We start from the raw sequence: 27,578 nt of genomic DNA on the forward strand, positions 1-27,578 counted from the left end.
TTTAATTAAAATTAAAAAAATTAAATATTATAAAGTTTTATAAATTCTATAAAATCTAATCAAAGTATGTATAAATTTTGAGAAAAATATGTATAATGTTTGATACAAACCATATTCCATACAAAGATCGAGAAAATAAATATATATTAATTATATATATATGGTCCTATACCAAAATATTATAAAAGTTGTATGTATAATTATAATAAAGTACTATAAACCTACTATTTTTATAGATTATGAGAAATATATATGTTTTCAACATTTTTTAAAACTACATTTATATAAATCTGATTTTAACATGATCATATATATCTCAAAACGATGCACATCAATTTTTATATACAATTAATCAAGTTAGCTTTGTAATATTAGTTTGCTATAAATTTATAGGGGAGAGAGAGAGAGAGAGAGAGAGAGAGAGAGAGAGAGAGAGAGAGAGAGTTTAAAAAGAAGCAAAGATATATATTTGTATCATTAAATTGTATACTTTGTAATTTTATTGGTATGTTTTGTAAATAAGGAAAAGTGATTCTTATGTTTTATAATATAACTTAAATAGGTATTGTTAGGTTATTTTCCCTAAAATCATATTGAAGCATCAATCATCTCTCCATTTATCACAATATGACTGAATACAAATTTTAAATTAATTTGATACAGAGAAAAGTTAAAATTACTGCTACTATTTTGCCTATTTAATAAAATTAAAATTAAATATTAAAAGTTTTTTACAAAAAACTTATAGTTGTGTTTGGATCAATATTCTATTGGTCCTAACCAAAATTTTAGTATAATTAAATAAAGTAACTTAACCTATTATTTTTTAATTATGACGATATAATATTTGTAAGAATCTAACATTCTATCTTTTTCTTTCATAATTAGGTTTGCAAAATTATATATTTGCTTTTTGATTAAGTAATTTTATCATTTATATCAATGTCTCTTGAAGATCAATCAAATATCACAAATAAAAATTAAAAAATTTAGCGGCATTCAAAGTGTATTCATTCCTTAAAATTTAAGCACGATATAATAAATTCTTCTTTCTAATTACAATGATATATTGATATATATTTTATCATATCAAATTAATTTTGTTCTCACATCATATATTTTTCTTTAAAATTTAATTTAAATTCTACTTTTATGATATATTAATGTTAATTTTTTATATAATTTCTCAAATTGCAATTATTTATTCATTATTTTGTCGCTTTTTTTTAAATAAAAGTCCGCTTGAATCTTTTTACTTATATTACCAATAAGTTGTATGTTCAAAACACGACTAATATAATACTGTAGTTTGTGCTCCGTATTCAAAACTTTATTATATTAATGTTTGCTACGAATATAAAGTTTGCAAAAACTCAAATTCTTCGAGATGATATTTTTATGTGATTTATTAATACTTTTTAAAAGAGAAGACTTGCTTAAAAAGAAACTATTTTCCCCTCTTTGAGACAAAACAATAGCAATATTTAAGCATCAGTTGATAACTTGAATGTTAATTCGATTAATTTAAAGGTGTAAAATATTCTATTGTTAATGTATGTAGATTGGACCTAAGCAATACTTGTTATTTTTTTATCAAATTTTGATTTGGATAATTCTAAAATCAAACTTACATTAGTTCAAATTATTAAATTAATTTTACATGTTTAAAACGTAACAAAATAGAAATTTGATTTTCCGTTTAAACGAAGAACTACTATTTTTTAATTTTTGGTAAATACTATTGGTATACTCTAATTTCAAATACTCCATCCAGCTCATTTTACTTGTTGTCTTTGTCTTTTGCAAGTCTTTTTAAGGAAACGTCAATTAGAATTGTAATTTGACTAAATTAACCTTATTTATTATTTGATCTCCATTTAATATTATTTTTCCTTTTATGACATTAATATCTTTTCACATTTATTAGAGTAAGAATAAAAATGAAAAGGTAATTAAATTCTATCTTATTAGTAGATTTATCTTAGTAAACATAACAAATAAATGACACGGCTGAATAACAAATAAAATAATTAAATATCTAGATTAGATCTCAAGCTAATATAAGAAAAAAAAAGAAATTGTATGCTTTAACTACTTAACCTTTTGAAGATAAACAATAATACGGGTTTCACATTTTTTGTTGTACAATGATTTCTTTTGCTCCCACCAATGAGTTGATAAGCACGTGGCAATGAATCCACCATTATCGTTATTAAGGTGATAATTTTAACTTTAGGGTATTGCCTTATATTTTTTTTTTTTAAAAAAGTTATTGCTTTCAGTGCATCATGTACAACTGTTCTGAGCTAGAATTTTGATAAAATTATGAAACTGCCCGTGGTCGTCTCAAGTATGGCTCTTCTATATAGTAGAAAAATATATGAGCTAATTGCAACCTCCGTCAGACCATAGTTATTACTCTTCTTATTTCAAGTCAGGTAAACTCATTTGATTGAGTATAAAATTTGAAAAATAAGGACACAATTTATTGTAGAATTTGTAAACTTTTAAATATGTCATAATATTTGTGTAGTTATAAAACTCTTGAAAGCTGCGATCTTGTGATAATATTTTAACTTGACCTAATATGTTTAAATTAGGGACTTTTAAAATATTATTTTCAAATTGAATTAAAACAGAAATTAATTTATATAAATTAAAAAGATGTTTAGTTGAAATATTATTTTAAATCGAATTAAAACAGAAATTAATTTATATAAATTAAAATTAAGAAAACAAATTGCGTATTTGATAGTAGTTGATACTCACCTACCTTGTACTTATATTTTTATTATAATAAGAAAGACAAAAGTAAAAAAACTTCACCTACCTTTGAATTTGTTTTATAAAAAATTGAAAATTTGAAAGAGATTTGTCGGAAAGTGATCTTCACGCACCGCAAACAGTCGTGAACCAAACCCATCGAAAACACCAAATAGATGTTCCCATTAGCAACAGCAATTTTCTTTAAGCAAGAGTTCACCCAATAAACAGTAAACACAAACCAGAACCAGAACCACAACCAGATAAGCTCAAAGCTGCCATTTGAGAAACCCATCTTCATTTTGAGAAATGGCGGTAGCATCATCAACTTCTTTAGTTTCTCAACTATCTGGTCCTAAGTCCGCCATTTCGTTTTCCTGCCCACACTTGTCTGGTCTTCGCCCATCTTGTTTCAAGCTTGAGAATACTACTACTCAGTCCCTTTTCCAAAATGTTGAGCCTCACTTACGCCTTTCTGACACTAAGAAAGCTTGTAGACCCGTTGTCTCCATGGCTGGCTCCGGCAAGGTAAAGCTTTAACCATATACTTTTTTTGTCCTAATTTATGTGACATTTTTCGTTTTCCAGATTTAAATTATGTAAAATTTGACCGATGCATTTCTTCATCATATTAATATGAGAACAAATTGGTACTTTGAAAACAGTCTCTCTGCCTCCACGTGGTATGTTGTTATTGTAAAGATTTTAAATATCTAAGTTTTGATTTTAAAATATGAAGTTGATCTAATCCAATTTAGCTTTAAAGTTTACTCAAATTAATTAACTTTTGGAGAATGAAAAGTGCCCTCCCCTTTAACTTGCAAGAGTTGGCAACTATGACCTTAAACTTTGCTTTAGTGCACAAGTTAGTTGAACGTATAAAGCACTATCTTTACGCTGATGTGGTAGTGACCTAACACCCGAACAAAATTTTGCCGCGTAAATATAAAATGCCAGATTAAAGGCTTCTTTTATGTGTTTTGCCTAAATAAAAATGTCTTCAACTTTTTTTTTTTTTTCATCAAAAGGCTGACCTTTTCATTCATTCGATAGCAAAGCAAAAGATTCACGAGTTTCATGTACAAGCCATATAGAAAATTGGTCATCCCAAGAAACTGCATCGACTAAAGTCTTTGAAAAACTAGCAAGACGGTGACTACACCTATTTTTGTTCCTTCTAATAAAAGAAAATCGAACTACATCTAGGGTGTCCCTGAGCTGCATGATATCTTCATATACGTTTTGCACAGGCCAAGGTGCTGACTTCAGTCCTTGACTTATCATTACCAATTCCATTGCATCCGATAGAATATGCACTTTCCTCCATCCTTTGTGAACCGCAATCTGCAATGCCTCTCTAACTGCAATTGCTTCAGCGATGATTGGCTTCCCAACTGACTGAATTGGAGAGCCAAAGGCATGAAGCATCGAACCACGAGCATCAACTGCCACAACACCAATACTGGAATCTCCTGTGTCCTTTTGCACACCTGCATCAGTAAAAAACAAAACCTCATCTTGACAAAAGATTAGTTGCTCATCAATTAAGGATATATCATTTTGGGTGTTACTGATAGAGCCAAGTTCTTTAAACTCATGGTAATCAAATAATGCTTGTGACACAATATTAGAAGCATCCCACATTTCATTATTAAAAGTCCAACTATTCCTAGCTTTCCAAATAAACCACATTAGATGCACAAATAAATTCAAAAGATTCATAGATTCTGGAAATTGCTTAACATTCAAAAAAAGATCATACCACCAACTAGCAAAATTATTAACTCTATCGATATTAGGCCATAAAACAGGACTCATTTTCCAGACAGCTAGAGATCTAGGGCAGTGAAAGAACATATGTTCAACTGTTTCTTCTTCCATCCCACATACCCTACATGTCGCATCTTCTAGCCTTAGCCTCTTTGCTAGCACACTTTTAACCGGTAAGGCATTCAACAAACACTTCCTCAAAAAATGCTTTAACTTGTTCTTAATTTTCATTTTCCACACACTCAACCAAAATGATTTCGGAAAAGACTGGTTACTCGATTCAATTCTATCATTTCTCCTTTCATGAGCCTCCAATAAGGATTTTGCTAGGTGATAGCCTGAACGCACCTCATAACTCCCAGATTGCTATTAGATGAGATGTTTTACACATTTCTAATACTTTGTGCCTGCTTAGTAGATTTATAAAATTTCTTCTTAATTTGTTTAGTCTTAGCAATTAGGGCATCTCCAACCCATTACACTCTTTTTTTCACCAAAATGGTGGAAACATTAAAATGGTGGAAATTAACTCCAACCCATTACACTATTTTTTACACCAAAAAAGAATATCCCTTTTATATTCTTCTCTCTCTTCTATATTATATTATTTTCTTTTATTTAATTTTTTTTTATTTCATAAAGGCTAAAGCACATCGTTTCTTTTTTTCTTTTTTTACATATTCATCCCATATAATTCATATTCCTTTCTTATATAACCATTTAATATAAAATTATTTTATACCATAAGTTTTTAGATGATATAAATTGTAAGCAAATTATTATGTTATTTAATGTATTTTCAATTTTAATCTATTGAACATTATTATGTTGTTGAACATTGTGTTATAATTTTAATGTATTTTCGATTCTAAATTATTATGTTATTGAACATTGTGTTATTTATTAATAACATATTATATTTTATATTTGCACTTTTCATTTTTGTGATGGTTATATTTTTTTATACAAATATAACTTATAATAAAATTAACTTACAATTTTATATAAAAATGATATATACGAAAATTAATTTATAAAAATTATAGTCCAAAATTAAGATGTAAAATTAACATTATAAAGATATTACATAAAAAATAATTAGGTATATTAGGGACCTAAATGAAAAAATTAAAATTTATAATATGTTAAATTGAAAGTGTTATATAATAAAAAATAATAATAAAATATTGATGAATAGTAATGATGTTGATGAATAGTGTTACACCAAATTTGGTGTAACACTATTCACACACCAAAATGGTGTAAGAAATGGTGTTGGGTTGGAGATGGTCTTAGTGGAATTTGAGAAAGATAAAAGGCTGCTTTATGTGTGTGTGTGTGTGTGTTATGTGAATTGATGAGTTTTTGGATTGCTTCTGAATTCTGATGTAATTGTTGATAATGTTCATTAAAAGTTACTGGAACAGAGTATGGTAAATGCGTGTATTGAACCAGTCTTACTGAACAACACAGCAAATTATAAACAAGAAATAAGTATTGAAAATAGTTGGAACAACAAGTTTTTACCTTGTCAAATTCCAACTATGCGTTCACGCCTCAATCCCAAAGTAGTTGGGATCAACTATGTGAACTGTATATATCCATTCTACTTAATTTGGGCCGCCTTCATTCTAGTGATAAACTTGTTGTCTTTTTATTAAAAAAAAAAAAAAGGTGGGTGGGGGGCGGGGGGTGGGGGTTATCTGAAACTAGAGGTTCCCTAAGATGCATACTTATTGCTATATTGGCACACAAGTATCTAACCATACTAAAAAGGCTCCTAACAAACACTAAGCATTGGATGGATGCTGTTTGTCTCCCTTCTTTTCTTCCGTGGAAACAATAGAGATTGGAGACACACTCAAATTATACTGCTGTAAACTGCCAAAATATTATTGGTCTACATTGTTTATGGTACTAGATCTTGTGACTTCAAGTTCCCACCTTAACTCGCTGGATTAGGCTGGTTGGTTTCTTCATTTATCAATAAGCATCCAATGCAACATGTGTTAGATTTGTCATGACTCTTGACACTAGGATTCACCCTTAAAATGCATTATCGTAAACTTTCACAACTTTTCTAAGCATCCTGTAATACATTTGAACTTTAAATTATTCCCTTTTCCATTTGGATGTCTGATTGTAGCTCTCCTCTTGTTTGCAGTTCTTTGTTGGTGGCAACTGGAAATGTGTAAGTATCAGATCTTACGTCCTCTTGTCTCGCTATGTAACTGAAACCCCTCTTTTTCATAATGGGTGGTGGCATTTTTTCCCATGTCTTTTTATCTTCATAACTTCATTGATGTTTCTTCCAGAATGGAACCAAGGACTCCATAAGCAAGCTTGTCTCTGATCTGAACAGTGCGAAGCTCGAGTCAGATGTTGGTGAGTTCTTCTATATTGTTCACTTTCCATGGCATCAAGGTGTACATGTATATCCACATTTCTGTGAAGCTGTCTTGATGACTTTATCCTATATTCAGATTTTGATTGCAGAGTGACCTCTCTAAGCTTGTAATAATTGCCACTTTGTTTGACCCTAGTTTGCTGACTACTACTTCTCACCCTGCATTCAGTATAGTTGTTGTGCATATCCCTTTCATAGTTCTGTTCAAGGCTGATATCTCATTTTTCGCCGAGGCCACACGGATAACAGCATGCTCTTGTTTCCTTTTTATTCTTGTATTTGCAATCTGAAATGATTCTTTCCTTGTCTTGTTGATTCTGTTATTCAAAAATTTTACTAGAATGGAGTTGATTATTCAAGCATAAATGGGAAAACAGAAATTTTGTAAAAACTGATGATTTGTAATCAAAGTGTTCATGACACTGCCCTTATCCACGTGTCCTGTTGACACTTATCACTTTACAAACCTAGGCCTAGAGAAAAGTCTTGAAAAAGCAAGTCATCTTGGATGTTCTGGCTGTTGGATTTAGAAGCACACTTATGTTAATTAGCTTGCTCAAAGGATGTTGCAAAAGGCTTGACAAAGGCACACAAAAGATGATGCTTCTGTTAGGGGATTTCTTCTTCTGGTTCTTGTTTGCAGGTCTGCTGCATTTTAGATAACTCGGTTTTTCTTCCTGCTCTACTCTCATTCTCTTTTCTTGTTTTGCTTCCCAATTTTGTCTCTGTAGTACCAATAAAAAAGATGTAGTACCAGTATATGTAATTGATTTTCCATGTCTAAGGTTTCATGAATGTTTGGTGCAGATAGCCCAGTCAGCCCAGTCCTTTCAGGACATCCACCGTAATGGTTGCGGCTCTGTAATATCGTACCCATCTATAGAGAAGACACTTTTTCCACCTCTGATATGAATTTTTTCATATCAACAATGCTGAAAATGTTATCAATTTCTGGCATTCAAATTGTGATTTATCTTTTACTGATAAAAAAAAAGAGAGTGATTTTATCTTCTGAATCAGTTGCTAACACAAAAAATATATTTTTCTTTGCAGATGTGGTTGTAGCACCTCCCTTTCTGTACATTGATCAAGTAAAGAGTTCACTAACCGATAGGATTGAAATTTCAGCTCAAAATTGTTGGACTGGCAAAGGTGGAGCTTTCACGGGTGAAATCAGGTTAAGCTCACCTATAAAATTAGATCTAAATCAATTAATGCACCAGAATTGCGATGCTCTTTACTGTATGATGGTTTATGATAATTCAACAAATTCTGGTTTTGAATGTTAATTTGCAGCCTTTCGGGTCTTTCTGAAAAGCCAGATCAGAATTTACTTCTTTTTCTTTTATAACGATGGTGAACGGGTTAGCATGGCACACCTGGACTATTCTATACCTGCTACTTCCCACTGGCATATGTATTTGGTAACTTTACCTACCAAGGCTTAGGCAGACCAGAAGTAGTCACCTAGCATTTTTGACTCTTTGGGTAATAGGAGCTCAATACCCTTCTTACAACCAAACGATTTGGGAATATTGCCCCATTAAAGGAGCGACAAGATGGCTAACAAATCTATACAAGTCTATCTTCCTAGACCTGATTTTCAGCTTAGTTTTAATTGGTTTGGGTCCTTCCAAGGTGCATTGAACCAATGTTTTTCTTCTACTCCTTATAAGAGAGTGTTAACTATATTTTCACCAAGATAGAGCCTGCATGACTTGGCAGTTGAGACCAGAAGTTTCTCTTTGTGTATTCTCTGTGGTTATGGTTATCTTTCTTACTTTTTTCTTTTTTGGTGAAGGATGCAAATATTATATATCATTAGCAAAAAAGCTGTGCTAAGAGCCACATCTACAATTCAAAAGGAGAAAGAGTATCTAACAATGAGTCTACTTATATTAATTCTCCACAAAATGAAACAGAAGCATAGAATTCTCCCTATCCTTCTGGACAAGCCTGACTACATCTTCAAAACATCTTAAATATCCTTCCTTCCATATAGTCCACCAGCCAGAATTGTACTCCAAGTAAAACATGCCATTTTGAGGGTATTTTTACCTTTGCGATGTGTTTCCAGTGCCAAATACCAGCCTTAGCCATGCCAGTCTATCATGATTAATAGTACCATTAAAATGCTCCAGTATTCTGAAGAAATCAGACAGGCTATTGATTTCCCAATCATTAAGAACTCTTCTGAAGCTACTTCGTTGACTCCAAATTTCAGCTATTGTAGCATTTTGTTGTTGAACCAGGTTAAATATATAAGGGAATGCATCTTTGAGAGGCCCATGCACAATCCAATCGTCAGTAGGATTTGTGTTCTTAAGCGTGGGATTAAGCTTGATATAGCTTTATTGTTTTCAACGCAGTGTGATGTATAGTCAACAAACTATGCCCAATCCAATTGTCAGTTGCATTTTGTTGTTGACCCAGGTTAACTACATAAGGGAAGACACCTTTGAGAGGCCCATGTCCAATCCAATTGTCAGTAGGATTTTGTGTTCGTAAGTGTGGGATTTCAGGTTGATATAGCTTTATTGTTTTCAACAGTGTGATGTATAGTCATCAAACGATGACTTTTAGCTTAATCTCCCCACCCCAAAACTGCTGCCTAATCACCCAACATACTCAACAAATGAGAGCTGTCCAGGGACTGCCGGAGGGAGCTTGCTTACAGAAAGAACCCCCCCCCCCCCCCGCGGGGCAAGAAAAAGAAGACCACAATGGGTAGTGAATTTAGTTGAATGAAATCCGCCGCATTGTAATATCATTTCTATAAAGCGAAGGCATTGAAGAGAATAAAAGGGAATTATTTATCTGATTGCTCTATAAGTCCCCATCTCCATTAAAATACTAGCCCATGCTTCTTTCTGCCAATTAAATATGCCGAATCCTATTAGAAGTGTGGTTCTTTAGGTTATGGACGGCAGAGGCAATACTTTTTCTATGAGTCATTGTGTTTGACTTCAAGATATGTCATAGATCAAGTGTGGGGCCAATTACTCTCCTGTTAGTGTAACTCAACTTCACTTTGTAATGTATTTTGTTTAACGTCTGTAGTGTGGAACAGTTGAAAGATATTGGCTGCAAGTGGGTCGTTCTTGGGCATTCTGAGCGGAGACATGTAATTGGAGAAAATGATGAAGTAAGGCTTCGCAAGAACTAATTTGATTTGAGAATTTTATGGAAAACTAAGAAATTTGTCACAAGTGAAACGAAGTAAAGCATTTGCCGGGTCTTGATGATACTCGTTGTGCGTTGAGCTGTTCACTAAGGACTTGACTGGGCCATTCTGTCGTGCAGTTTATTGGGAAGAAGGCTGCTTATGCTTTGAGCCAAAATGTTGGAGTTATAGCTTGTATCGGAGAGCTATTGGAGGAAAGAGAAGCTGGAAAAACTTTTGATGTATGTTTCCAGCAGCTGAAGGCTTTTGCTGGTGAGATTTTGCTGATTATGTTGTATTATTCTCTCTCTCAAAAACGTTCATCTCATATTCGTGAGACCTATAGATTTATATGATGTTCAATGAAAAAGCAAAGATCACAACCTCGGGTTAGGGATGGGATAGTCATTTATATCCATGGGCCTGGCTTAACGAATTTTCTCCCTTATGCTAAAAGTATTACATGCGAAAGCTTTATCTTTCTTAGATCTGCTTGATTGACATTTTCTGTGATGTGCAGATGCTTTACCGAGTTGGGATGATGTTGTCATCGCATATGAGCCTGTATGGGCTATTGGGACTGGTAAAGTGGCGACACCTGAGCAGGCTCAGGAGGTGCATGCAGCTGTTCGTGATTGGCTTAGTAAGAATGTTTCTGCAGAAGTTTCGTCTAAAACACGCATCATATATGGAGGTAATGAATTTGAATTCATGTATAAATAACTTCTCCTCTTTCGCGTTTCATGCATGAGAATTTAGGCTGTATGAGTTGTTAAAAGTTAAGATTTCAACCGTGTTGTGGTTTGATATCGACATGTCAACTAGATATTGTAAAAGTTCCCCTCTTCCGTTTGGGTTGTAGGGAGCCTTAGAGTGAGTCAATAAATTGAAGTAGTCAACAATTCATTTTTTTTTTTTTTTTTAAGGGGTGATCTGATTTGTTTGTCCTTTTGAGGAATTCTTCTTTTGTTCTTTTTTACTTTGAGTCAGCTAAGGACTTTGACGCATCGTTAACTGGGTATATCCATCCGGTCTGTCTCTTGAAAGGGCAGTCTTTTGTTCTCAAAATCCTGTTTGCACCTTCTTAGCTATTGATATGCCTATGGTGAAACTGAATTGTAATTAGCATGGTTCCTAAAACTGTAAAATTTTGACAGGCTCTGTGAATGGAGGCAACTCTTCTGACCTAGCGAAGAAAGAAGATATTGATGGCTTTCTAGTAGGAGGTGCTTCTTTGAAGGTAATCTTTTAATTTCTAAATACATGCATTTTGGATGGCGAACATTTTTAAATTTCCCCTTTGCCTGTTGCAAGTGGAAGGTATCCGTAAAATTTTTGGGATCAGCGGAAATGATTGTAACTTCCAAAATCTGTGTCCTGGACCAAAATTACAAGAATTAACACATGGATAAGATATTGAATTTTAGGTGACCTAGAATTTATGGCATCCCCAGAAAAAAAACATCATATCCGGAAAATGTTGTTCACTGGCTTTTCTAGAAAAAAAAAAAAAAATGTTGCTCATCGTGACTATAAGTGGACCTACCTCTTTATCTTGGACACTAAAAATTCTTTGGTTTTGGGGCAACTACTGCAAACACTCTGGAGAGTCTAAGTTGGTTTGGAAAGAACTTATTAGTGATATGCGGAGTTTAGTGTGAAGATCATTGGTAGTTTGACGGAGTGTGACAAAACAATGTCCCAAGGCTTCAGTTTAGTGGTAAGAGTGCAGCGCATGATGTGTGGGTTAGACGCATGTCATGAGTTCGACTCTGCCACAGACTAAAGCCTGGTATTTAAGTGGAGACAGATAAAGGGACGATCCGTTATCCATCAAGTTACGAACTATGCGCCAACTGGCCCTCGAGTTTTTTTGGTTATCAAAAAAAGGTAACAGAAGCAGTCAGCCATAGGTGGTGGTTGTACCTTAGGAATTTACTTGAATATAGATAAGGTAAGAACATAGATATTGCAATTAGTTTCACTAACTGTGTACTAAACCAACTCCATTGGAGATATTTCTAACTTATTGTCACTGCATTATTTATCAAAGCAGAGCTCCTCTACTGGAATTTTTTTTAAAAAAAAATTAAAGGTGAGCTTTAGGAAATTCTCAGTAACCTTAATATTCTATGTTTCAGGGTCCTGAGTTTGCCACCATTATTAATTCTGTAACTTCCAAGAAGGTAGCTGCTTGATCATTTGTCACGAGTTGTAGTCGTGGAAATAAATGGCCTACAAAAATACCAGTTCCGGAAGCATAACACGGCCAATCTATGAGCGAGTTGTCTTGCGGAATTTTGATAACTTTCCAACTCTTCCTGTGTAACTTGTTTTTCATACATCACTTTTAATAAAACTGTGATAGCAAAATTGTGAGCTTCACAGTATAGATGTTTCTTATACCGGGCTGCTTGACAATTATACCAAAGTTGAAGTTACTTAACCCCTCCCCCCACCCAACTCGGGAAAATACCTATGCTTCATATGATGAGCGAGAATTGTGAAAAGTATCGTCGAAGAGTACTACATGTTCTGCATTTTTCTTTAATTCCAATCTACTTCTTGAGGGCACCTTAGTTCAATGCTCAAAGTACATATTCTGATGCCCGCCTTGTAAAACAAGTGTATTTCTTTTGGAGACTGAATTTCTGGACTCCGTATCAGGGTATCAGCCTTATGAAAACAACTTTGTTTATAAACAAAGTGACAGAAAATGTCCGTGGGATATTGCAATCTTGGTGTTGGTGCTTATATTTATCTTGGCCGTTGTGTACTCTTGTTTTCTTATATCCTGAGTCCTGACTTTCTGTCCTTCAAATGAGTCCAAGCATAGAAGAACGAAAAAGACATTATAATTGAAAGTGGAAAAAAGAAAAGAGTGAACTATCTCTACCATAACTTGGGCCAACCTATTATTATTTATCTGATAGATATCCCAGTGCGCTGCATTGCATGGTTTGATCTCAAGAGTACCACCACCAGAGTGGTAAACTTATAATGCATGGCCGCACAAAAATAATAGGGACGTGGCCAGAGCTTTGTTTCAAGGATGATTTTGACAAATCGTCATTCTTACATTCTGCTGATTGAAAAAATCAGCTTTCGTTTGGAAACTAAATGAAATCAAAACATTTTTTATTAAGTAAATAAGATTCGGGACAATAATACTCCATATATGAGCGACGTGTAATTGCTTATTCTCCGAACAAAGGCGCTTCTTTTACTTTTCCCTTCCCATCACTTTTTTATTTTTATTTTTAACTTTAGAACACTATTTAAAATTTCACTTGTAGAAGTTTGAATTCCAAGACATTATTCTGGAGTTCAGCTTTTGCTAATATAATTCAAATAACTATATTTTATAAATAATGATAAAAAGATGTGTAATAAACAATTATTTTAACTCAACTGCCATTTTCTCTTTAGAAACAATTCTGCTATTCCCACATGATAACGCGACACAAAATACAGTACTGGTATACTATAGTGCTGGAAGCTAAAAAAATATGTTGGAATGAACTATAATTAACAATCCCATGCAAGTTGATCTATAGAATTTACGTTGGCGTAAATTTCCACAAGTCATCAATGACGAATCCACGAACTCAAAATCAAAGTTGTGAAACTCCAAGATAATGTTTTGGAGTTTGAACTTTAATAAATGAAACTCCATGATAGTCCTGGAATTGGAATTCGAACTTTTTTATTATAAGCATGAGTTTGGAGGTGGTTTTTTCTAATGGTATATGCCGTCACCTCCAACTCATGTGTAATGAAAAAAAAAAAAAAAAAACATGGACCCCAATATCCATATAATTCTCAAAGTATCCCCCATTAAGTCAATAATGGTGATTAATTTTTCAAAAGTAGTTCTAAATATATTATTATCAAGCTTCATTTTTTAAAAGTTACTATTACAACTGATTACATTTTGTAGTTCCATGTCGATATCTTACTCCTCACCAACGATCTATTTCTTTCCAATTCTATAATCAACTTAATTGAATATTGTTACAACTGATAAAATAAATTACTCGGATGGTTATTGCAGTACTGTTTAATATCCTAAAAAGAAACTAAGATGGGTATTACATTCTCAAAAGGCATTTTCCAATGTTTAAGTTTCTAATTATATACGGAGCACCATAATAGCCAAAATAATTTATTAGTACATACTTATGATAGGTTAAGTAAAAAAAAAGGCTAGAAATCTTATACCGCATCTACGCCCATGTCATATGACACAATTTACATCATCACCATATGTATAAAAAGTTTCACGTTTTAGCCTACGGGAATGGTAGTTCAAATGATGTTTCCGTATTTAGAAGTAGTTAAAAATTCAATAAGTTTTGAAATTCTGGTTCAAATTTGATTAACGCGTAGTTTAAAAAGTGTCTATTAGCCTTTTTCTTAAATAAAGTCATATAAACTAAAACAAAGAAATAACATCATGGCATAAATTATTGAACCCGTGCTCCCAAAATTTCTATCTTTACATACGTGACTTTCAAGAAATGTTGTAGAATATATCAATTCTTTTTATAATTGCATAAAAATAAAATTATAAATATATGTTGAATAAAATTATAAATATATGTTGGGCGCTCTCTAAAGGTCTTTCAGATGCTATGTTCGCAAATGTCTGGTTTTCTTTTCTTTTAATGGTATCTAGTTTATAAATGAAACTCCATGATAGTCCTGGAATTTGAGCTTATACAGGCGAGACTCCAAAACACTGTCCTGGAGTTTGAGAAGGAGAAGGAGAGCAAAGGGTGAAAAAGTCCTTTTGTGCTTACTTTAATGGAAACTAACTTTTTTTTTTTTTTTTTCAACTACTTTGCAAACACCGGTTATATTTCAACAGGCTGTCCTTAAGGTGGCTACCTAGTATAAGTATCACTTGGTTCAATGGCAAGGATGTAGCGCATGAAGTGTGGCTTAGGCGCACTCAACAAGTTAAAACTTTACCATTGATCTGTGGAATTTAGGTGAAAGCAGGGTAGATGGGAAGGTCCATTATCCCTCACACCGGTGAGTATAATTGCGCTTGATTCAGTTAATTGACAAGGATTTCTCGGTTATCAGAAAAAGTAGAAACCTATCCATTAGCAAGGGGTAGAAGATCGAGATTGCTTAATTGCTTTATTTATGTTATCCTAGCCAGTTGGGCACATAAAATATCTTTACAATGCAATGTTTGATTTACATATGCAAGTGATTGCAAATTGACTACAGATACAGCATCCACTTTACCCATTGCTTTGCTCTTATATAATTAATGAGGATTATCTAATGATGTTATATGCGTAGTGCATTTGATGACAACAATGACAACGAAAATAAGGTCAGCAGTAAGCTCAGTCTTTTTTGTTTGATTTCGACCTAAAGTTTTACTGTTCTATTACAAATCTTTTTTCTTCCAAACCCATTTTTAAAATTTTATGGGCAATAACAATCAGCAGTTACATATGTACACGCTTACATTGTGAACTATTACTATTAGTCTATTACCATATACTGGTGCTTGGAAGACTACAAACCTGGAACCACCTATCAACGAAAGTAGACTGGTACCGATAGTAACAATGGGATTGCAAGTAACAACGAGAATGCTACGGCCCGGCGTATCGAACCAAAGTTTTTGTTGGTGGCTTTCTACCAGACTCGGGATATATACCATTGGATAACAAGAAAGATAAAGATGAAAGCTAGGAATAACAGCACCTGAATAAACGTTTGATCAAAACTCATTTTCCTTACCACGGAGCAACAGCTTTCTGGTTTTGACATGTAATTGAATTATTCTAGAACTCAAAAGTGACCACAAAGACAAGTATTGTACCCTTGAATCGTCACATAATTGAGAAGAGATGTAATACTTCTACTCGTACCGGTATACAGGAACACTCAAGGCTCGAGCTCAGCAAAACTTCTTTTGTACAAAATGAGTCTCAGCTTTTGATGAAGGCATGTATACTGTTTGTTACAACATTAGCAGTGGAGCACAAGCATGTCCCTAAGGAACCAACGTCAAATCCTCGCACTCTTTGATTATCCTTCACCATTGGTCTTGAAGAATGGATCAACAGAGGCATTTCTGATTGCTGTTAAGCAGGCTGCAAATGAACACCATAGTGCAAGCCTTTAAACCTGCGAGCAGTGCTGCAATGCCGAGGTTGCTTCACTGGCAATATCACTCTGCAAGTCTTAGCCTCTTCCTCCACAACAAAGACTTGTCCGCAAAAGCAGTAGTCATACAGATCTCCACAAGGAGACTTTGCCAACAAAAGTAGTTAATAATGATCAATCACACTTTTCCTCCATATTGGAAATGGATCTTGTAATCATGTTGCAAAGTAGCAACGGTGTTTCTGCAGGGCCCCTCTGTAAAAATAAAAAGATTAAACTAGTGAGTCGACTAATAGCTCAATATTCTTTCAAACTTCAGAGCAAGTTGAGATTGACCTAGTTTTACTGTTCTATTACAAAAAACATTTAAAATTTTATGGGCAATAACAATCAGCAGAAGACGTTGAACTATTACTAAGATCATCTGCTACTGGAACCAACAAGCATCTACTAACGCATAGACACCAGGATATATCTTAAAAGCTAGGAATAACAGCACCTGAATAAACGTTTTCCTTTGGAGCTTTCTGGTTTAAAAAATTCATTAAAATTGGAGAACAGGAATCAAAAATGCAAATCACAGTGTGCTTGAAATCAAAAGTCAATACAACGAAAAAGTACCGGATGATTCCATTTCTAAGCCGACCATATCCACAGTAAACCCATATGTAGCAAGATAGGAATTGAAAACAATTGTCACCGTAGACATCTTTGTGCTGCCTAATCTGCAACATAGGAAGGTAACAGTCATTGTATGAAAGACATAAGAAAGAAATCTAAAGGATTTATGTGAATGGACAAACAGTGAACGCAACTAATGCATTGGTGACCCAAAATTGAAACTTGCACTAGTTCCCTTCTAACAAAGTAATTGCAACAAGAAACCAACTTTGTCAAATTATCGTTGAATCAAGTTCCATTATTGAGGGTGGGTATAATGTACAAGTAACTCTTACCTCTTCATACACCCTTCGAAGAAAACTGGCGCATTTTACTCCTCCTTGCACTTCCCATCCAAAATAATCCCCTCCAACTGAACTGGTGCACACCATCTCCAAACAATTAAGAAGCATGCCAACTGAATCTTCCAGAAGCGCGATGCAGCGCCGTGTCTCACTATATATTAGAGCAAAAACCAAGATAAGAAATCAGAACTTGAAAGGAAAATTTGCTCAACATCCACGTCTATAACGTGTCTTTATCTCTTTTAAAGTTCCCCAGGAATCATCATAAATTGCCAATGTGAAAAACATAAGGAAAAAGGCTCTCAGTTGAAGGAAACAAGAACAAAGGAGGTAACAAACTTTCTGTGATGCTTAAGAACAGTACACAGCATTCGGCAGCATGCAGCATATAGCTTTATGCAAAATTGTCTATCCACAGCACTTCTTTCGCTTCCAGGAACCTCAGTTTCTCCAGAAGTCCAGCCTCCAGTATAATTAGAACAAAGCGGAACTTTGGATGTCCAAAGCTGGAAAACACTCTGAAATATTGCAGCAGGCATATGCAATAACTGCCCAATATGGCACGCTTCCAATTGGAAGAAAGCGTGTTTGGCAGAAATTTTTGTCAGCACTGAAATGCACATAAGACAGACAGCGCCAGGGTCGGGTTCAGTAAAATCTTTTCTGAACTTGAGATTTCTGAAAAATATCTTGGGCCCTTGCAAGTGCAGGACTACATTGAGTAGAGATGATACTAAGTTCTGGATATGCCTTTTGACCAGAGCCAACTTCTTACGCCCTATAAAAAAGATAAAAAGGACATACAAATCCCCAAGTTATGCACAAATCTGACAAACTTGAGTATAGGGCATCAGTATCAGGATTTTTGCAGCTTAATATGAAGAACAGTCAGCTTCCTAGACAATTCAACAGACAAATGAATAACATCACAGCTTCCAGAGAGAGCTCACACATAAATAGAGATCTTCGCAAGCACTACTTTCCCTCTGAAGTCTGAACATACATTCTTTACATGCCATGAGCAAATCCAAGGCAATTATTGTTTCCAGTCAAAAAATTCTTGAAGAAAAAGGGAGAAATCATGGATAAAAATAATCAAAAGTCCCCCTTTTTCAGGAGACAATGCTATTTTCTCCCCTCCACTCAACACGCTCCTCTTGTGATTTATGATTTAAGTTACTCATCTGTCCAAACCAGAGCTTTCCTATTTCATGTTAATGCAGCATCTGGAGGAATGAGAACCTATTAAACAGCCCTGATCCTACTCAAACATATCCATTCAAACCATAAGGATTTTTTTTTCCCACATCCAAACCATTAGTAATAGCATAATGAGCATCTGACTGATAGAGCTATTCAGTAAATTTCATGTCGAGAAGACAGACAACAACCAGTGTTTTCTTATCCTTCACAAGGTTAAAAAACAAAAAAATAAATATATCATCTCTGATATTTCTTGCAATCCAAAGAGCTTAATTGCTCTCTCTTCTTCTTTTAGAAATCCAGACAAAATTATGTAATATATGTGAGAAAAGGATGCTAATCATTTGTGGAGTTCAAAAGAAAGCAAAGTTCTTTGATGTAAAAGATGTGGTACCTATCTTGCATTTTGTCTTAGTATTTGAAAGTAAACCTAGGATATAAAATAGTACCTGAAACATATTCAAGAATCAAATCCAAGCAATCAATGCCTGCAGCAACATTAGCAGAGACTTTTCCTCCGTGTGAACTTCCAGCAGTTACTTCATAGTTAATACAGCAGTGTTCCTGCACACCCACTAATGCTCTTTCAATAGCCTGAATAGCAGACAATAAATGCAATTCAGAAGCTCTGCTGACATAATTTGCGAATGACATCCTCAATCTGGATTTTAACTCATCCAAGTGGTTTAGCCAATGGGAGTTGAATAGGTCATGTTCTGGCAGACCACTTAGCATCTTGGTACTTGATTCTATCTCTCGTGATGCTAGAGTAGCTTCCTTCCCCTGTAAAGATATGCACTTCCCCATGGCCCTCAAATGCAATTCTATTTGCTTGACAAATAAATCTCTAGAAGACAAGGGATTAAGCAGAGGAAATGTTTTTCCAAGCTCCCCAGTGAATTTCGCAACACCATCTAACCAAATAAAAGAGAACTGTTCTAGTGACCCACTATAGTTGGCAAACTCAGAAAGCAAGACTTGAGAGACACGGATTAGCATGGGAAGAAGATTCGGGGGCAAGGAAATAGACTTGGTATGCGACGAAAATTTTAGAATAGCTGAAGAAGCACCGAAAATCTGTTTCAGACAAAATGCTGCTTCAAGATTTTCTTCTTTGAAAAGTCCTTGCAATAAAGATTTTCTCAAGTATTGTTGCTCAAAGTCCACATTGGCCAAAAGAGACTCAATACCTCCGAACTTCTGCAGGTCATTCTTAATGTCATTGGTCTGTAAGGAGCCAGCGGAACCAGAACAGTGTTCTTCCTTATTCACATTATCAACCTCAGTAGCAGAGTCCCTAGATTGACGAGTTCCCGTTGTCAATAGTTCATTGCAACATTCTGTCTCAACTGAAGTGTGGGCACTAGACAAACCTTGAGGGCACTGATCCCCCTCAAGAAATAACAAATGCAAAACAGAGTTTAACAAGTCTGCACATCTCTCTATACATGGTTTTAGTTTGAGGTTGCAGCTTGTTGATTTTATAAGAGTACTGCTACTTTTAATGTCCAAACTGTCCATTGCAGAAGCCAGACCACATAAGAAGCCCTGAAAGCAGGAGACTACAGGTGAGACTTTATCCACTTCCTGAACCCCAGCTAGATTATTCACTTTTCTGTTAACAACCGCCGCATTTAGGGAGTCCAGCAAGTCCTGTGCATGTTCCGTTAAGGTGCCAGCTACAGATGAAACACTTCTCCATGCATCACCATTATCAGAGAAATCTGAACATGGACCATTTTCTTTCAGAACAGTCTCTTCGTGGCAATCAGCAGAGCTGAGAGCTCCTCCATAAGACTTCCCAGCAGTCAAAGTAAGAATAGCTTTAAATTGATCTTTGAACAGAGTCAAAAGGATGAAAGATGTGTGATCCATCAATGAGAAAATCATATGTTTCAATTGAGGAGAAGTCTCTTGAGAAAATGCACTCTGAAAACCAGTTATTCCAGACAATGACTTCAGAAGCCAAAAAACAGGAGAGTTCTCCGACCACAAGCAAGCTAGCAAGGATTGATGACCTTTCTTCTCTTCGCATGATGCCATTATTAGATTTTTAAGGGTTCTCCGACAGGTCACAAGCAACCCCAAGAGCTCATAATGGTTGCATAAAGCTACTGACCCGTGCTGATCAAACAGGCAGCTGACTACAAGCCTGAAATATTCAGATCTTTTTTAGCAAACCAGCATTACAGTTTGAATTACAAGCTTGAAGTTGTCGAGTCAATATCTAAAAGCTTTCCAACAGCTAATATTAAAGGCATTTAATGTCTGACAAGACTGACAAGAACAACAAAAAGGGGAAAGGAGTGATATTACCTGTCGATATTGAGAATGCTAGTCGCATAAAGTGAGAACGATTTTGAACTAAGATGTCCTTTCGGTATCCAGCTCAAAAGGTTGAGAAATGCCCTGCATCTGGTGATTTCTGTGTTAAAAGTAGGACTTAGCTCCTTTTCACAAGGTTCGGCAGGTATGTCATTTAGTAATGAGTCATTCTCCTGCGGATGATTATGTCTGAAATTTGTCGATGACTTTTCAAGGACATGTATGGCATTGTCCCAATCAGGTGAACTATCTAGATCAACATCTCCAACATATGAAAATATTGACGAAACAGACTTCTTCAAGATTTGGCAAAATCTGGATGCCATCTGCCTGCAAATGGGCTATGATAACATATAGTTAGAAGTTAGAACACCACAAGAAATTACCATTTCCAATAGAACTCAATAAGGCAACCAGACAGCACAATAAACCAAATGATAAACTAGCAAGGGGTAAGTGGGATAGGATTATCCAATCTAATACACCGGGACTTGAGAAGTGTCCAAAGTCACAACAACGCTGGGATGCTAATGAGATCCCATATACAACTGACAGTCTGACATAGAGACCTAAGCAATCCAATCTACCTGCAACCCATACTGGTCTTTGAAATCGATAGATCATTCTTAACAGAATATGAAACCTGCCTCCAGGAGGACCCAAACTTGAGTCTGAAATTGTAGCAGGCATTAGCAAACTGCTACATCAGGATAGATTTCACATGCGAATATGGTTCCGTGGGTCTTTCTATAACTAGATGATATTTTACTTCAGTTTATATATCAAAATGTGCAAGTTCAACTCATGAAACCTGCAGTTGAACCAAAGAGCATAAACCTGTGTCCTTGTCGTTTCTTTCTTTGGCTGAGATTTTCTTAATTAAGGGATTAATAAGTAACTTTTAGATGGATTCATCGTAAGGTTCTTTCACAAAGTTGTGACATGTGATGCATGAAGATTTGATGGTCATTAGTAAGCTAAAATAGTGGTAAATGTATGTGCTGTAGAAGCTACCCAAGAACTTACTCTTTGTTCATAAAGAATGGTGTTCCTCAGAAGTTCCACTGAGATCAAATGTCGGTTGACTCCTGTCACGTAGCCAGATTTCTCTATATGATTCCTGAGCTCCCTCATATCCATGCTTAAACAAGGAAGGGAGTTCTGAATTAAAGCTAAAAGAAACTTCTTCAAGTCTTTTTTAGAAGCATGAGGACACCAGATATCAACATTTTGGCAAATAATCCACCAGAAAGCAGATGGAAACAGCTTCTCATCTATAGAGCCAGCACCAAGATCCCATACCTCGGTTTCATACAGATGATTGAGATATGTATCCTTACTACTGACTTGGTCAACTGAGGACTTAGATATCCTATCTTCAGTCACTAGTGAGAGATATCTCATCATGAATTCTGCGAGGCCTGCTGCCTCTTTCCTCAGAGTTGAGACATGCTTTTTCCACTTTTTATTATCCTTGGAGTAAGATAGCAGACCAGCATCATTATCTAACCTTGCCTGGACTAGATTATCATTCCTCTGAAGCAAGTAATCAATGGACTTCATTTGCCTATTCAAATCAACAAGTCTTTGAAGAGCCATGCCACTCAATACATAAATAAGTGGATAGCAACCTATAACAGTTTGCTGATGACAAAACTCAGCAATAATATGTATAACAGCAGGAAGAGGAGCTGAAGGTTGGACAATCCAAGAAAAGTAACTTTCGTCTTCCCAACCAGTCCTCTCCAGCCAGTCCTTCGCAGAATAAGCGGCAAAAGAATCACCAAGTGCTCTTGACATCTTACTTGATGCATCTGGGGACATCAGGCTGATGGCTTGTCTTTGCAAGCTTCTGCAAGACATATATAAACGAAAGAAAAAGACCACAATCCAGCATACTGAGCGAATATCATTCTCAAGTGCAGCTGCCTTGCTGAATGCTCTGCCCGTTACTAAAGGGAAGAACACGTTAAGAACGTCAAGATCTTGCGAGACCAGAGCAATCAAACCAGGGCGGATAACAGCTATCAGATCTTTCACGGAAAGAGCAACGAGGTTGCTATTACCGGTAGTAATAGTCATTGAGTCGAGAATAAGGGTATATAATTCAGTCAAACTTTTCCCCAAAAGCTCAGCTTTTAGATCAAAGCAAGGCGTGGCACAACTACTGAAACGTGGTTCTGCAGAATCGCTCTCAGCAGGCACCTGATATTCGGATTTTATCCATTCCAGAGATTCCGCAGCATCTACGATCAACTCTCGGATGCATCCACTTGCTTGGCCCTCGGGAATGGACTTAACAGCCTTTCTGATGGAAAGTCTGAATTCTGGAGAGCACAATAGCATGCTCAGAGAATTAGCAAATGAGTGACAGAGAAATGAAGATCTGAATGCTTTGTTGCTTCTGAATGATGATACTACTTCTCTAACAGCTTTGCTTAGTGTGAATATCGCAAGGTTAACCTATAAAGTTCAGGATAAAAAAGGACCACAAAATGGTTCAATACCCAAAAAAATAACAATAGTAACGCATTAAATTAAAAGTTAGCTCACCCATTATCACTCGCACAAAGGGTGCAGAAAAAGAAGATGGATAGCAGTTCATGAAGCTAAGTGTTTGTAAAGATGTCTTACCTTTCTAAAAAAATTAAGTTATCCCTCCATATTTCAAAGTAACTGTATGCAAACTAATCAAAGAAACTACACAAACCTGTCGAAGCTCACTGTAGAGGTGAACCAGCCTGCATCCCAGCTTAAGTACCTCTGAAGTCAACAAATGCTGCTCTGAGGCGTTCATCAGAGAGTGACTACTGGCTGTAAGAGCAAGTATCATACCCCATAGTTTCTCTAGATCATCCCTAACAACCTCATATTCAATATCCACTAAATAATGAATAGCGAGAAAAATTTCCTTGGCTGCTTGAATCAACAATTGCCCGGGTATTCGTTCTTCTGGAGCGCCAAATGATTGTAGTAACCGATTCATGTGGGCAGTAAGCGACATGATTGCATCATAAATTAACTTCAAAAAACTAAAGCAAGCCCCTTCTGAGGTATCTTCAGTTCGTATGTATACCTTTTCCTGTACACAAGTTGCAAGCAACTTATTGATAGATCTTAATGTGCTAACATCCGAATACAGAGATCCAGCTTCCAGTTCGGCTTGTGAGTGAGTATTAATCTCTGATAAGAAAAGTTCCATAATCTCTACGAAAAAATCAAAAACCGATTTTCGGGCTGCCGCATCCAGACCATAATAAGGACTTTTTGAAATCGCAGAACTGTTGGAAGAGCTCTTGAAAAAGGCAGTAGAATTGCCGTCCTGCTGCCTAGATGCTTCCGCACCGACTATACCCCCATTTTTCATATAAATACAATTAGTGAACACGCGAAGCAGCTCTCCAGCACCACTGAGCGCTGATGCATTCTTCCCGGTTATAATCTTCCCCAACTTATCAAATAAGTGTCTATGGTAACTTTTTATGAAAGTTTTCTCCTCTTTTGATTTTTTATCATCAGAATGCCTGTACTTAGATGTACTTTGGAGGCTTAAAAATCCATCAATATGAGTTGGATGGAACAAAGCCTGTGACAAAACTTCTTCTATCAACACCAATAGATTTCTTTTCCATTCTGGATTGCTTTCACATTCATTAACATCTAATGTGTCCCACAAAATCACCAAATCTGCAAAAAGCTTATCTATAAACTCACGGAAACCATTTTTACGAGTTGGATGGACCTTTAGAAACTTAACAAATGGCTCAAGCAAGTAGCAAGACAACTGCTTGGCAAAACGACCTGCCTTCGTGCCATCAAGATTATCATTGAGAACCTTTTGGACAAATTCAAGCACTACACTAATCAATGAAATCCATAAGTCTAGATTTTCATTAGATATACCCCCATGAGATGAGAAGACCAAGGATATGCAATCAAGCACAATGGTATGTAACTCCAATTCTTCACTAACCATAGGCTCATCACCCAAACGTATCAATGCATCCCTTGAAATGTATTGGATGACCCGTAACAAGTCCCTTAGGAAGTGTAATGAAACACCAAGCTTTTTTGATTCCTCCAAACCGAACCTGAAAATCACCCAACATCTATAATCTAAATATGATCCTGCAATTTCCATCCCATGCTTGTCTCCTTCCACCCTAATTTTCTTTTCAGAAGAAACCAGTATCCTCTGAACCCAATTATTAAAGAAAACTATCACTCTCGAAAAGCTTATTGTCTGAAGTTCCTCCCTGCTTTCACCAGACCCTTCTGTTCTTGATTTCACATAATTATATGCCAGCTCCAATTTTCTGCACTAGAAGTAGTTTGTTAGAAGAAACTCATCAATTCACAATAATCAAATGAGAGAACACTTATGTTTCGACATGAAAATACTAGGTTGTGTTTGGTTCAAAAGATTGAAGAAGAATCTTTGCACCAAAAAAAAAAAAAAAAATCGCAAAAACTGCTTTTCAACCAAAACCTAGAAAAGTAAAAAAAAATTCAGTTAGCTTTCGTTGAATAGCTGCCTTTGTGAACTTCACAATAGATGAGTCCTAAAAAAAAGCAACATGGATAGTGATTATTCATATAGCCGACCCCAACAAGCTTGGATTGAGGTTAGTTGTTTAGAAGACCAAATAAAGAGTTAATGGTCAAAAACACACCTAAACTATCACTTTTTCGCGAGTTTATCAATTGTTCCTTTTCCTTTTACTACCTAAACTATCACTCCCTTTGTATTAAAACACACCTCGATGCTAGTTAAGGTAGGTAAAGGAAACAATAGATAGTTGGCTAACTCTGCATCGTGGTGTGTTTTAATACAAAGAGAGTAATAATTTAGGTAGTATGAAACTTGCGAAAAAAGTGATAGTTTAGGTGTGTTTTAGACCATTAACTCATAAAACTATCAAAAACACAAAAGCAAGTTTCTCTTCAAATTAATATCAAAATCAATTCTCCCAAAACTTGCCCAAAAAAAAAAAAAAAAAAAAAAAAAAGCACAACATTTCCAAAATAAAAATGAAACTAAACCGTTTTCTAGTCCAATCGGCAAAATATAGCAGAAGTGAAGTATTAGTAACTGATTCTCGGAGAGGAATAGAGTTATTCTGAGGTACAAAATCAATTATAGATTTCTCCATGGAGAATAATCCTGTAGCATAATTTGCAAATCCGTAAACTTGCAAACAAACCAAAACATTTCCAAAATAATAACAAAACCAAGAGCCCATTTGGATAGGCTAATGGCTTTTGACTTATTTTTGTTACTTTGGGTTAAAAATAAGTGCTTTTAAGCACCTTTTTTCTTACCCAAGACATTACGAAAGTGCTTAAAAGCTATTTTGACTTTAAAACACCTAAAATAAGCCAATCCAAACGAGCTCCAAGCTGTTTTCTACTGCCTCAGTCCCAATTTACGTGATATTTTTAGCTTTTTGAGATTTAATCTGCATGAACTTTGATTGATATGATAAAAATTGCAACTTATAATACCTTTCATGTAGTTTTCAAATATATATAAATTTTAATCTTTTAATATTGAGTTAATCTATTAGCTTCAAAGTTTAGTCAAAAACGAAAAGTATCACATAACTTAAGACAGAGGGAGCAGTATAATTGCAAAATATAGCAGAAGAGAGTGAAGTATTAGTAGTACTGACTCTTGGAGAGGAATAGAGTTATTCTGAAGTGACAAAATCAATTGTAGATTTCTCCATGGGGAATTATCATCCTGTAACTTAATTGTTTCTTCACTACTTTCCGGCACAATACTAGGTTGTACAACTTCGACAGTTTGCTGGTCTGTGCGATGGGATTTTGAAGGTCTGTTATTACAGCCTTCTTCTTCTTGTTTGTCGGTGCTATGTTGTTGCTTTCGTTTCTTTGTCTTCATCTTTTTTGTCTTTCTGTTTTCTGATTTTGACTCATAATCCACCATTGTTAGGGTTTAAGGAGGAAGCCCAGCAGGGTTTGGGTTTTGTCACTAGAGGTACCACAAAAAGGAAAATCAAAGGAATCGACTGGTCTTTTTAAGTTTGACTTTGAAGGACAAAAAATTAAAGACCAGCAGAAATTACGAAGGTTCGAATTTATTCAGTTAAAAAATAAAGAAATCTTCACAAGATAGATATTTAAATTCGCAAAGCAGATGGAAACTCTGCCTTAAGGCAGAATTTTACAAAATCCTCCAGCAACTTCTTGTGTGCCATTGAAGGAAATATTTACAAAGGATGCGCAGTGCCTTTGCTCTGTGTTTGGTAACGCTGATGTGATGAAGAGTTTAAATTTTTCTCAAGATCAAGCTTTAGATTTTGCAAAAGCTTGTGCTGCTAAACCAGATCTTACCCTTTGCAAACATGCGACTGCATCACCTGGTTCAACCGCTGCACCATCTGTTCCCACTGCTCCTTCAGAGTCTAACAGTTCGACTTCCAGTAGCAAAACTGCAAGTCCACCAGAAGCAAACGCATCAAGTATGACATCCAAATTTGGTTGCATCGTTTGTTAGTTTAGTAATGATGTTGTTAGCATTTTAAGCACATAGCAGGATTAATATGCTTATTGGGAAAAACAAGGTAGAATTTTATCTTCAGGAGGCAGAGGTTTTTAAGGTAAAAATTGCATGTAACTGCCACGTCCGGCTACACTTTACAAATTTATTTAAATTTTTGATTGAGCGAAAATTTGAACTCGAAGCTAAAAAAATTTCAGCAAAGGATAAAAATTAAAAACCATTAATTTGAAGGACAAAAATTAAAGACCACCCTCAGCGAAGGTCAATCCTGTAAATTGCCCGTATAAATTCGATTTTAAAGTGCAGAAACAAAAGACTGGC

The 27,578-nt window shown here is 35.3% G+C and overlaps 2 protein-coding genes across 2 annotated transcripts; one reads left to right on the top strand and one right to left on the bottom strand.

Moving 5' to 3' along the window:
* Nucleotides 1–2,893: 2,893 nt before the first annotated feature.
* On the top strand, nucleotides 2,894–12,654 carry LOC132049902 (triosephosphate isomerase, chloroplastic-like). Its single transcript, XM_059440878.1, has 9 exons — nucleotides 2,894–3,291; nucleotides 6,698–6,724; nucleotides 6,849–6,918; nucleotides 7,994–8,117; nucleotides 10,001–10,085; nucleotides 10,244–10,376; nucleotides 10,624–10,797; nucleotides 11,261–11,343; nucleotides 12,245–12,654. The coding sequence occupies exons 1-9, from the start codon at nucleotides 3,073–3,075 to the stop codon at nucleotides 12,299–12,301; spliced, it is 972 nt and encodes a 323-aa protein (XP_059296861.1). The 5' UTR covers nucleotides 2,894–3,072; the 3' UTR covers nucleotides 12,302–12,654.
* Nucleotides 12,655–16,160: 3,506 nt separating this feature from the next.
* On the bottom strand, nucleotides 16,161–27,282 carry LOC132048725 (uncharacterized). The gene is made up of 9 exons (XM_059439418.1): nucleotides 27,089–27,282; nucleotides 23,442–25,047; nucleotides 21,758–23,194; nucleotides 20,723–21,072; nucleotides 18,856–20,558; nucleotides 17,543–17,981; nucleotides 17,195–17,354; nucleotides 16,738–16,963; nucleotides 16,161–16,225 (listed from the first exon to the last, which is right to left on the bottom strand). Exons 1-9 carry the CDS (start codon nucleotides 27,133–27,135, stop codon nucleotides 16,161–16,163), a joined length of 6,033 nt encoding a protein of 2,010 aa, XP_059295401.1. The 5' UTR covers nucleotides 27,136–27,282.
* Nucleotides 27,283–27,578: the final 296 nt, after the last annotated feature.

The sequence above is a fragment of the Lycium ferocissimum genome, chromosome 3 (genome assembly GCF_029784015.1).
Source record: "Lycium ferocissimum isolate CSIRO_LF1 chromosome 3, AGI_CSIRO_Lferr_CH_V1, whole genome shotgun sequence".
Lineage (NCBI taxonomy): Eukaryota > Viridiplantae > Streptophyta > Magnoliopsida > Solanales > Solanaceae > Lycium > Lycium ferocissimum.

Bases quoted from the DNA above. Each gene is read 5' to 3' on its own strand.
- LOC132049902 (XM_059440878.1), top strand. From the start codon at position 3,073: ATGGCGGTAGCATCATCAACTTCTTTAGTTTCTCAACTATCTGGTCCT. The intron at 10,377-10,623 runs GTGAGATTTTGC...TGTGATGTGCAG, and splicing joins GCAGCTGAAGGCTTTTGCTG to ATGCTTTACCGAGTTGGGAT. The intron at 11,344-12,244 runs GTAATCTTTTAA...TCTATGTTTCAG, and splicing joins TAGGAGGTGCTTCTTTGAAG to GGTCCTGAGTTTGCCACCAT.
- LOC132048725 (XM_059439418.1), bottom strand. From the start codon at position 27,135: ATGGTGCAGCGGTTGAACCAGGTGATGCAGTCGCATGTTTGCAAAGG. The intron at 25,048-27,088 runs GTAAGATCTGGT...CTTCTAGTGCAG, and splicing joins CAGTCGCATGTTTGCAAAGG to AAAATTGGAGCTGGCATATA. The intron at 23,195-23,441 runs GTTTGTGTAGTT...TGAACTTTATAG, and splicing joins TCTACAGTGAGCTTCGACAG to GTTAACCTTGCGATATTCAC.